The sequence below is a fragment of the Misgurnus anguillicaudatus genome, chromosome 7 (assembly GCF_027580225.2).
Source record: "Misgurnus anguillicaudatus chromosome 7, ASM2758022v2, whole genome shotgun sequence".
Taxonomy (NCBI): Eukaryota; Metazoa; Chordata; class Actinopteri; order Cypriniformes; family Cobitidae; genus Misgurnus; species Misgurnus anguillicaudatus.
The window spans coordinates 20,458,818-20,471,544 of record NC_073343.2 but is presented as its reverse complement, the minus strand read 5'-3'; the positions used below and the strand labels follow the sequence as shown (position 1 = coordinate 20,471,544).

The window sequence follows — 12,727 nt, the reverse complement described above, 5'->3', positions numbered from 1 at the left end:
AGAAACATTACTGTACTTACAAATAAATGTACAATATAAGTATTTAGTATTTACAGGCAAGTTAGGGTTAATGACAGGTATTTATAGTGTACATATATGATAACTAATATCAAACACTTCTGTACTTACAAATTGTATATTCATAATAAGTGTGTGGTACCTGTAGGCCAGTGTAAGTTAATGACTGGCACATATTGTGTATGTATACTGTAACTAACAAGAAACACTACTGTACTTACAAATTGTATTTACACCATAAGTGTGTGGTACCTGCAGGCAGGTGTAAGTTATACTTGTACCATATGTATATGATAACTAAGAACAAACATTACTGATGTGCCATTTTGGTACTCAGACTCAGTATTTTTGTCCTTTAAACCAAGCATTAAATAACCGTATAGATTAACTACTGTGTACATTCACTAGTACATCCATGGTAACTGCATGGAAACAGGACTGTAAAATAAAGTGTTGCTTTTTACACAGTTATTACATAGTGTGAGGAATAGCGGATGAATGAACCCAATAGCAGACGATGTCGGGGAAAACAGAAAACACTTTATTTGTGACAAAAAACAAAAACCCACGAGGGGGTACAAAACATGAAACATGAACTCTTTGACAGATAACACTAAACTTTGACTAGATAACTGGACTTGAAAGTACACGAGGAACAGAACACAGCACAATGATCCTGCACAAAACTAAAGATACACTGACATTAAATAGAAGCAAGCAAACAAGATAACGAGCGGGAACAGGTGATGGGAGAAAACCAATGATTACTAATAAGCAGGAGAACAAGGGGGGGGGGGGTCACAAGACAAGACACCGGAGGCACATGCCACACAAAAACAAGGCATGAACCTCCACACAAGGCCAGGGACTGCCAGAACTCTGCCACCATGACAAAATACAAATATAACAAGACTTCAAGGCAGAGTCCTGACACATAGGACCTACCACCTAAGAGATAGCATCATATACATGTCACTGTGAGGCAAACCCAACCATTGACTATCATACGCATTAACTACTGGGTACATTCACTAGTACGTCCATGGTAACTGCATGGAAACAGGACTGTAAAATAAAGTGATGCTTTTTACACAGTTATTACATAGGACATAACGCCTAAGATATAGCAAAATATACATGTCACTGTGAAGCAAACCCAACCATTGACTATCATACGCATTAACTACTGGGTACATTCACTTGTACACACTTATTATGTATATACAATTTGTAAGTACAGAAGTGTTTGATATTAGTTTTCATATATGTACACACTAAATCCCTGTCATTTACCCTAACTTGCCTGTAAATACTAAATGCTTAAATTGTACATTTATTTGTAAGTACAGTAATGTTTCTCGTTAGTTACAGTATACCTACACTATAAGTATGTATCTGTTATTACCCAGTACTTATCTAGAGTTACATAATAACTACCAAGCATTTACCACTGGTAAGTACAGTAATGATACCAGTTATTTACCATGTAGATGCCTAAAAGTAAGTACCACACATTTGTCGGTAAGTACAACTTATTTACCATATATGTACAAGGTAAGTACACGCACTGTAAAATAAAGTGCTACCTAGATATCTATGTAAATACATGTGTGTCGGAACCATTATACTGTATGTGGGTGGGATAAGAACCAAGCACTTTTTAAGACCAATAATATTGGACCCACTCACTTTTTTTCTAATTTAGCGCATATGTCACTTTACTTGTCAGAGTGCCGTCAGTCAATTCTACTAGAGCAGGGGTAGGCAACGTTGCTCCTGGAGTGCCGATGTCCTGCAGATTTTAGCACCAACCCTAATAAATTTTCTCCTACCTGTAGTTTTCAAGGACTCTTTAGACCTTGATTAGTTGTTTAGGGGTGGTCGATTAGAGCTGGAGCTGAACTCTACAGGACATCGGCACTCCAGGACAGATGTTGCCTACCCCTACACTAGAGAAATGCACTAATAAATTATAAATTATGCTCTGTTCTGCGTCTTAGCTACAACCTTACTGTACATTCACACGGCCGTCGGCGAGAGTCTCAAAAAACGCACTGGTTGCCCTTCCAACGACGCTAGGTGTGCACCGATAAATGCAGATATACACTAATAATACGTGGCCGATAACTATTCTGAATTGCACAGCCGATATTATTCACAGCTATTTCATGTACTATGGCTTTTGATCAGTAAGTCCTACTCCTTATCGATCTAAAATCACTGTTAGTTTGAATCGTTTATAACATGCATTTGAAAAAGCAACACTCGTTCTTTATTATCATGAAATTACCTGATAAGGTCTGAAGAACAGCAATATAAATATATCCCTAAGCCATTTCCTGGAGCTGCGTGTCATAGCTGCATGTGTATGGTTCTTCGTCTACAGCGCATATTGAGTTTCTGCACGAGAGCGTTCCCTGGCTTTTGGATGTAGCGGCATTTCACCGTAATTCATTGAGAAGCATAGCAAGCATCATCGGCATATATATTGGTGCACCCCTAAACAACGCTACAGAAAAAGTGTAGTGGATGCTCTGATACGCGAATGCATTCTCTGCACTTCTCTCAAGCAGAATTTCCCCCTTCCGATTGGTTGCCGCAGAACGTTTATGCCTTCCGATTGGTTGCAGCTGAAGCGCGTCATAGCTATTCACCATAACGGTAAATTCTAAGTGTAAATTACACATTTATATTTCTCTAACTAAGAGAGAGAGAGAGAGATTGGGTATAACAAATATAAGATGTAGGGTATACAAAAATTGTATCAGTTTACCTTTATTTGGCTTTGTCAAAATAAAAAAAATTAACATTTTACTGTCAGCAGATGAAACAATTTCTCGCAGAGAAAAATAAATGAAATATTACGTATGTCACTCAAATTATTTGCAAAATATGATTAAAGTTACAAAATATCTATGACTCGAACTACTGATCCACACGTTAAACTGTATTGATGTGATTGGTTACGTGTTTGTGACGTAGGAAACAAAGTCGATTTCAAACCGCGTGAATGAGACCGTTTCCAATTTCATGAATAAACTCAGCAATGGTGGTAATGGATGAATTTGCACATGGTTTGTCTTAAAGCATATTAAAAACAGCACATAGACATATAAACAACAAAAATTGATTTTCAAACCTGATTTTCACTACAGATGGACTTGGTTACACTGAAACTACCCAAGACTGAGAAAATAACCCAAATAAATACATTAAACTGGCTCAACTGAGCGATTAGGTAGAAACAACCAAGCGGTTCTTCAAGTGTATTTTAATTGCGTTTAGATGAAGTGCTGGCATAAGCGACATTTCATCATTTGGTCTGAATGTGAGAAAATTTTACTTCTGACAACCAATTTACCTTGTGACAACCAATTTTTGCACACATCCTCTGTTGACCAATAACAGTTTGGACCATTTTTGGTCAGAAATCCAGTTCACTTTATATTCCGTTTCAAACAAATTTGGGTTGAAATCCTGTCAACAAAACATTTTGGGTGTCAATCAGGTCCCATCTCCTTTGGCCAAGAATCAGTAGCTCATGTACACAGACTCGGGTAAGCACCCTGGCTCACTATACATTGGCAATCTTGATGACTTATTTTTTGATGACATTATAAATGGACATTGTGAGATATCACCACACATCATATCTCATGTTTGACCATTAAACACAGATACAGAGATTTCATAAGTTGTCAAAATGAGGCTGTGCTCTGTACACAAGCACTGACGTCTGCTTATCGCCTGAGATCTGACTTCCAAAAATGTCTGAGCAAATTTTTAAATAGGCACTAGCTTTAATAATCGACTTCAAATTTAAAGTATTATGTTCGTTGAGTTGGCTTTTTTGGTTAGAGAGCTTAAAGTGTGTGTTGCAGGTTAACCACCACTGTCGATTAATGGGTACATCAATCACTCAAGATATGTGTATAATTTTTAAAATGTCTCAAAAATGGTCTTAAAGACCACTTTTTTAAGTTTTTGGTATTAACGGTTTTTTTTACGCAATTCTGTGATGACGTCACGTTGGGGAGAAGTGGAGAAAGACTCAGCCAGAGCTATTGAGATAGATGAGACATTTATTGCTGTTTAATACTTACGTATATAATTTGGAAATCATATATACATCGTAGGAAATATATAATGTGTTATACTGCAAAGTTACCATGCTAATTATTATTTATGATATATGTGGAGATAAATAAAACTTCGCAAATCTGCTGATTTGATCCATTCATGTCCTGACCACCAGGTTAGAGATTTTTAAACATCCTTAATCCACACTTACTAGTCTATCAAATAATATCTCAAATATATTGTTTTGTGAAATAAAAGGATGCTTTGTTATATTGTTTATGCGATTATAACGAATCACACGATCATTTTATACGCAGCAGCAGTCAGCAGCTGCAGCACACTCGGATCCGACCGCATACATACTGTAATAAACAGGCGTTCGGCGGCTTTTTACATCAAGACAGACTATGCCATTTGAGGAGGAACCGCTCATTGATCACCGTATTTTTATAAATCCTGTACATGTTTGGACCTGTCGAACAGGTTGAGCACTTTTATATACTTTGTTGAGCAGAAAGGCTGCACAGTTTGACCAGCGGGCTGCGGGAACCGGCCGCACATCACGCCGCCAGACGGTGTTGCTAATATAACTCGAAACGTATAGCTATTATCAGATCAGCCAACCGGGAAAGTCCCGACTCTCTCGATTGCCATTTCGCTACTGGCTGTAAGAAAGTGAGTGCGTTTGGGTCGCTGGTCCCCGCGAACAGACGTGACGTGCTTCACTCACCTTCCAGGATTTGAGACATGCTGCCTAAAACCGTTTGTGCTGAAGATCGCATTTCAGGCAGGATCATGGACCCCCTCAAGCCAGCATGCACGAGTATGTTAATTGTTTGTTTACTTTCTACACGAAGATATAGCGTTGCTATCTGGCTGTCTGCCTATCTCTCTATACTAGCCTATCCATCTGTCTATCTATCTGTCTATCTGTCTATCTATCTGTCTATCTGTCTATCTATCTATCTATCTATCTATGTATGTATGTATGTATTTATCTATTATCTGCGCTATCAGAACTGTACTTTACTCGTCTTTCTATAGTCATTCTCAATGGTGTCAAGGCGGCTTTGGTAATTTTCTCCCCAGCGTGACGTCATACAGTGCGTTGTGAGGGAAAGGAGAATCATTGCAAATTGCTGTACTTTTTCATACTTTTTCGGGTTTTGTGATACCCAACAACATAAAATACAATGGATAACAGTTTAAATGTTTATTATCAACAAGCAAATTGCACAAATTCGTTGAAAAATTTTACCTGCAAAACGCCCTTTAAGAAGAGGTGTGATATCAGGTAAGTGAATTTTTAAGGAACAGATGCTCCAGTGCACTAGAAAGATTGTTACATTTGAGACAGCCCTTAAAATGATCAGTACCTTGACTACAGGGAGCTGATTGAGATGCACCCTTTGTATAAACTTTCTTTAGTGTGTAATTGCATTTAGAGGTATATGGATGATTTGGTTAGTAAATCCATCACTGTTTTCTGTCTGTTTAGGGTGTCGGGACCCGGTCCAGGGGCTATCCTGGCAAGTGGACTGTTTGCAGTGTCCAGGCTGGTATGGCAGTGGTCAATAATGGTTGAAGTCTTCTCTCTTAATAACCTGTTTGTGGGCGCCCTGTTTTCCCTCTCTGCATCTTTCCACTGTGCAGAAAGTGTTAATCAGAAGAAGAAGGTAATATAACCAGTCATACACATTTTTTATTTTTTTTATTGAAATTGGTTGTCAGGTGCAGTAATTTTTCTTTTGCATTTTCTCAGTTTGCTCTATGGGGGGCGCTGTGCTGTGGTTTGAGCCTGTGTAACCAGCACACACTGATCTTATATGTTATTGTCATAATTCCCTGGGCCCTCCTGGACCTATACTTTCATAATGTGAGTATTGATAATCATTGAGATATGTGATTTATCAGTATTTGTTAGTAGATTCATTCATGCCATTAATACTGTATGTAGTCTAACCTTAAAGGGGCCATGGCACAATACTTTTTTAAGATGTAAAATAAATCTTTGGTGTCCCCAGAGCACATATGTGAAGTTTTAGATCAAAATACCATATAAATAATTTATTATAGCATGTTAAAATTGCCACTTTGTAGGTGTGTGCAAAATGTGCCGTTTTGGGTGTGTCCTTTAAAATGCAAATGAGCTGCTGAAATTCAAACACTGATCACAATAATGGTGGTTTGTTGCAATTAAAACTCAATTGTGCTTTTCTCTGCACGAAATGGCAGTGCTGTGGTTGGATAGTGCAGATTAAGGGGTGGTATTATTATAATAAGAGCTCCTTATGACATCATAAGGAGAGTCAAATTTCAACTACCTATTTTTTCATGTGCTTGTAGAGAATGGTTTACCAAAACTAAGTTACTGGGTTGATCTTTTTCACATTTTCTAGGTTGATAAAAGCACTGGGGACCCAATCATAGCACTTAAACATGGAAAAAGTCAGATTTTCATGCCATGGCCCCTTTAAATAATTTTTTAAAGGTGACATAGAATGATTGAACGGAGTATTTATCCTTGTTCTGTGATGTGACATGTAGACAAACATTTTTTTGTTTGGGTCTGTAATGCCTTAGAAGGTTCCTAAAAACCTCTCTAAGAAAGCTCTATTAGGGTGGGGGATTTTAAACATGTGGTTTTGCACCTATTTGGCTCCCCCTAGTGGCTTAACTTGCAATCTCATTACTGATTGGCTGACTTTGCTGCCACTCAAAAAATGTAGCCAATTATTTTAAAGTGGAAGGGCAGTTAGATGCCTGTGATGTCATAAGCATCAGTTTTTCAGATTGGGCTGTTTTCTGGCTGACATTTCTAAAAGAGGAATTTCTATGAGACTGAGATGTTTAGCATGTTTAGCACTTTTTGTATGTTCGTGAATGTGGGTAGACTACCATTCAAGGTAGTCAAGGTAAAAAATTTTTTCATTCTCTGTCCCCTTTAAATTAGTAATTTAGTAATTTCATCAGTATGTAAATTTGAGCATTTGGTAATTTAAACATTTCTCAGTTACATGTGTGACATGTATCACCCACAGGGTTTGTCCTTCTCTGATCTTGTGTCTTTGGGGACGTGTTTCCTGGCTGGCTTTGTGCCCTACATCTACCTGCCTATTTCCTCTTATCTGAACAGAGCTCGCTGGAGCTGGGGAGACCAGACGTCACTTAGTGGTTTGCTCAAACACCTCCTCAGAACCGAATATGGCACATTCAGTCTGGTATCTATGCATACAGTGTCCTTTATTAATTTGTTTGTTTGCTTTCTTATTATAAGCTTTGATTGTAAGATTAAAAGTTCAAGCGGCAAGCATTTTTATGCATTTTCATAATTTATATACAAAATACTATACATACACCTTATGGGCCCTATTTTAACAATCTGAAACGCAAGCGCAAAGCGCAAAGCGCAAGTGACTTTGTGGGCGGATCTTGGGCGCTGTTGCTATTTTCCCGGCGGGAGAAATGACTCTTGCGCAAGGCGCAGATGAATAAGGGGTATGTCTGAAGTAGGTTCATTATTCATAGGTGTGGTTTGGGCGCAACGTCAAATAAACCAATCAGAACGCTATCCAACATTCCCTTTAAACGCAAGGGCGCAAGTTCCATGGCGGGTTGCTATTATAATGACGGATTTACCAGGCGCACGCCAGGAGCGGTTCGCAGCCGAGGAGACCCACGTTCTTGTTCATATACATTAAGGTTTCTTATGAAAACATTTTAATTATTATTTACATAAAATAAACGTAATACAGCCACACAACAAACTTATGAAAATATTTTAATCGTTATTTGCATGAGAATTTTTTAACGCAGCCACACAATAAATAAAAACTATCACCACAATGCTCACCACTATGATTTCCCTTATCTCATGTGTTAATATTTTTTATTGTAACAATTTATGATTTGCAAAAATAACTGTTGCATCTGTGTAGATTAGATAAGCAAAGTGTGTGCGCGTTGTGGACGCTATACATTATGGTCAAGCATGCGCCCTTAAAATAGCGTAATGAACCACGCGCAGCACGCCACTGACTTTAGACTAGTTTTTTTTTGGTCAGTGGCGTGGCGCAATTGTTTTTTGAAACTGCAAAATAGCATCAGGGATGGTTTGCGCCGGAACACGCCTCCTTTTTTGAGCTGAACCGCCCAGGGAGCGCAAGTTCATACCCTAGTTTGCCGACGTGCATCTATGGAGGGAAAAACCCGCTGTGCGCCGGTGCAAAATACGAATGATACATGCGTCACTGACAAAGTCAATTGCGCTGGGTGCAAGATAGGGCCCTTTGTATTATTATAATGCAGCATATTTTGGTTTTATTTTTTGGATTTAGGCAAAAACAGAAGCAAATGTGGACCTTATGAAGATGTTAAAGTGAGTATAAGAAACTTCCAAATTTAATAAAAATTTTAAGTTGTAAGTTTCACGGGTATATTTGTAGATATACAAAAATACATTGCATGGGTTGAAATTATTGATTTTTCTTTTATTCCAAAAATTATGATAAAGATCCATGAAGATATTTTGTACATTTTTGTACCGTAAATAGGTATGCAACAACGTCACTTTTCCACGTGACCACGACAGAGCTCTCCCTGTTGAGTGGCAAAACATTCAACAAAATGGCTGGTTTTCATAGCGGCTGCTGCGAAACCGCCAGTAAAACTGAATATTATCAGCTTAAATTGAATTTAGTTGGCCTTAACAGCGACCCTAACAACTTGCCAAACAACCAGTAGTCTGTTGGCATTGCTTTTTCTGACGTATATGTCTGTTTTGCCAAACACTATTAAACCATCCTACCTTTGCAGAACACAAGGCTCATCATAATAGATGTTTTTTACTGAAAGCTCACTGACAAAACTTTGCAATTACACAGAATAAGAGTGGTGTATTTTTTTATAGGATTTTTATCCCAAAATTTAACGTACCTGACATATGGCTACTGCTACTGATTCACTTCTCCTTTAAGTGTTTTTTTGCATTCTGGAAAAAGACAGCTCAAAATTTTTGTTGAATCTGTTAGCACAGTCGATCACACAACTACTTTTTTCCACTCAGTGGGTGTAACCGCAGTCACTTTCGCCGAAGGTGACGTCAGTTCCATACCCTGTATATATAAAAACATTATTTTTGTGAGTGTATGCAGCAAAATCGTGAACAAAATTGGCCAGAAACTCGCCTACAAACTTGCTCTTATTGTTCCCATCTCATTTCCCATTCAAGTTTGGTTTTTATGTATCCCCATTCAGTCTTTCAGTTCAAAATTGCAGCTTCAACGGACTTTCAAAGGACTCTAAACGATCCCAAACGAGTCATAAGGGTCTTATCTAGCAAAACGATTGTCATTTTTGTCAAGAAAAAAAAATGCACTTTTAAACCACAACTTCTTGTCTATCTCCGGTCCTGTGAAACGCCAGCGCGACCTTATGTAATTGCGTAATGCCGTGGAAAAGTCACGTGTTACATATATGAAACGCACATTTGCGGACCATTTTAAAAAATAAACTGACAAAGACTTTAATTAGTATCATTCCACATACAACAACGTAGGAACAGTCCTCTTTCTCCACACTTGTAAACCCTGGGGCGTAGTTTCGCATGCGTCCTCCGTGACCTCTTGACGTGATGAAGTATTGCGTGAGGTCGTGCTGGCGCGTCACAGGCGCCACAAGAAGTTGTGGTTTAAAAGTGCAAATAGTTTTTATGTATCCCCATTCAGTCCACAAGCTCATTGCTGCCGTAAGTCATTCGAGTGCTCTAAAACAAACCTTTTCATTAGTAATATGCAGCTGCTAGGAACTTAATTTGGACTTTGAACTTGCGATTTTCTTAATTAAATTTTTTCACCCTCAGATTTTAGATTTTCAAATGGTTGTATTTCGGCCAAATGTTGTCCTATCCTAACAAACCATACATCAATGGAAAGCCCTGCGCATTGTATAAAAAACTTTGCTGCCTTAAATTTTTTTGTTGAATCAACTCAGATTTACAAGTCATGTCAACTTACTATTATTTATCTTGACAAGAGATGAGTTGTTAGAACTTATAAAATATAGTTGAAAAACGTCAACTTCATTTTATAAGTTATAACAACTCATCTGTAGTTATAACAACTCATGTCCAGTCAAGATAAATAATGACTTGAAATGACTTATAAAACTGAGTTGATTCAACAAAAAATTTAAGGCAGCAAAGAATTTTTTACAGTGTGTTTGCTCTCTAACGAAACAAAATGATTTTATTACAAGAAAATAATCAAAACGACGGTGGAAGACAGTGCTGTGGTGGGCAAGTGATCTAATCGGTGAGAAGCTAAAGCATCATGTTTTACCGATTACAGAGCTTATTGAAACATGCCTAATAATGTATAAATCTCAATTTAAAAAAATTACCCTTATCACTGGTTTTGTGGTCCAGGGTCACAAATATGCATTTGTGCACTATGAATGGTTCATTCGATGCAAGAAAATATGATCTAGTTGGTATTGTTTTTAAATGATAAACATGCATTCTGTCATTTAAATCATTGGACGATTTTAAAATTTAAATGTAAATCTTAATGTCTATTAAAACTAAATTAAAAGACCAGCTGGTTGAATCTAAAAACACAACAAATGGTCATAATTTTCCATTTTGCCACATTTTCTTACTTATAGGAATGTCATGAATACCGTCACAGAAATGTAACCATCTTTGTCTCACTTTGCCTAGTGAATAACAAGTCTGTATTTTTTCTTCACTCTGGCTGTTGAAATGATCTGTGACATTAGTTTAACATATCACCAGAGACTCAGGTCCCCAAAGCCCAGCCTCATCATACGTTTGGGTGTCCCCCATAGAGAGCTTATTTTACAGTACATCCTGCTAGTACCAATCAGCCGGTTCCCATCACCCCCCACAGATGCCACATACTGTAGCATGATGGACAGGTGAGAGCGAGAGAGGGAAACACAACAAGCATGTCACAGCATAAACCTGCCATAAGGAGCTCAAACACACACACACACACACACACACACACTCTGCACACTCGCTTTCTCACAACGCTTAAATGAGCTGTCAGGGAGAGATGGGTATTAAAGCACGAACAGGGCAGTATCTCTTTCAGCAGGGAAATTAGCCATTGACTGGGTTCGGGAAAAAGATAGATGAGAGAGGCTGTCACAAGATTGCATTTAATGTTTGAAAAAAAGACCTTTAAGGGCACATACTCGTGTATATACACATAAATAAATCCATGCCAGTGTTTTCTGATTACTGAGTCTCTGTCCATCAAAGAGACATGTGTACAAGCAAGTAAATGAAATTTTTTTAAGGCTCTTTGCAGTGATGCCATAAAAGAACCCCTTTTGGTTCTCCAAAGAACCCTTTAAGGGGCCGTTTACAAGACACATAAATCTGTAAATGGAAAACTTTGTATTTAGTTTGAGTTTTGGGAGCCTGAAAATGCAAACACAAGTTTTTAATATGACGCTGTTATAGTCTCTGTGTAAACTACAAAAAACATTTGTCATTTGTGTTTTAGGGCCCAGTGGGATCACTGTGTGAATGATCTGTCTATTCCAGTGCTAGCGTTGGCAGTGCTAAGCGTTCTCCTTTCTTTGAGGAACAGGTAAGACATGCACAGATATTATAGATGAATTGACTGACCTTCAGTTTTATATTTAGTTCTGCTGAAGTAAATGGTAAATGGTAAATTATCCTATCCCAGTTGAATGTGCAGAGACAATTTTAAGTCTTTGCCTAAGATGTCTTTGGAACAAATGTGATCGAAGGCTGTAGTTTTGCTTAGAAACGCTTTCATTTACTATACATCTTATATCCCATTGTTAAAGGATTAGTCAATTTTCTTTAAAAAAAATGCATATAATTTACTCACCACCCTGTCATCTAAAATGTTGAAGTCTTTCTTTGTTCAGTCAAGAAGAAATTATGTTTTTTTAAGGAAAACATTCCAGGATTTTTCTCATTTTAATGTACTTTAATGGACACCAACATGTAGCAGTTTTAATTCAGTTTAAAATTACAGTTTCAACGGAGTTTCAAAAGACTCTAAACGATCCCAAACGAGGCATAAGGGTCTTATCTAGCGAAATGATTGTCATTTTTGACAAGAAAAATAAAAAACTTTTAAACCACAACTTCCTGTCTATCTTTGGTCCTGTGACGTGCCAGCGCGACCCCACGCAATCGCGTAATGCCATGGAAAGGTCACGCGTTACATATATGAAACGCACATTTGTGGACCATTTTAAACAATAAACTGACACAAAGACATTAATTAGTATCATTCGACATACAACAACGTCGGAACGGTCCTCTTTTTCTTCACACTTGTAAACACTGGGGCGTAGTTTCACATGAGTGAGTCCTCCGTGACCTCTTGACGTGATGACGTATTGCGTGAGGTCGGGCTGGCGCGTCGCAGGAGCGAAGGTGGACGAGAGGTTGTAGTTTAAAAGTGCATATTTTTTATTTTTCTTGTCGAAAATTACAATCATTTCACTAGATAAGACTGTTACGTGTTGGGATGCATTAAAGTCCATTAAAATGAGAAAATTCCTTGAATGTTTTTCTCAAAAAACATAATTTCTTCTCGACTGAACAAAGAAAGACATCAAC

General features: G+C 37.9%; 1 protein-coding gene across 1 annotated transcript in view; it reads left to right on the top strand.

The window, feature by feature from the left end:
• The window catches only part of LOC129417826 (protein O-mannosyl-transferase TMEM260), a 58,193-nt gene that overhangs the window by 30,452 nt on the left and 15,014 nt on the right, over nucleotides 1-12,727 (top strand). The window contains exons 4-8 of the mRNA XM_055172667.2: nucleotides 5,597-5,774; nucleotides 5,861-5,974; nucleotides 7,140-7,319; nucleotides 8,436-8,476; nucleotides 11,631-11,717. Coding sequence (XP_055028642.2) covers nucleotides 5,597-5,774; nucleotides 5,861-5,974; nucleotides 7,140-7,319; nucleotides 8,436-8,476; nucleotides 11,631-11,717 — 600 coding nt within the window. The remainder of the gene's footprint in view (nucleotides 1-5,596; nucleotides 5,775-5,860; nucleotides 5,975-7,139; nucleotides 7,320-8,435; nucleotides 8,477-11,630; nucleotides 11,718-12,727) is intronic.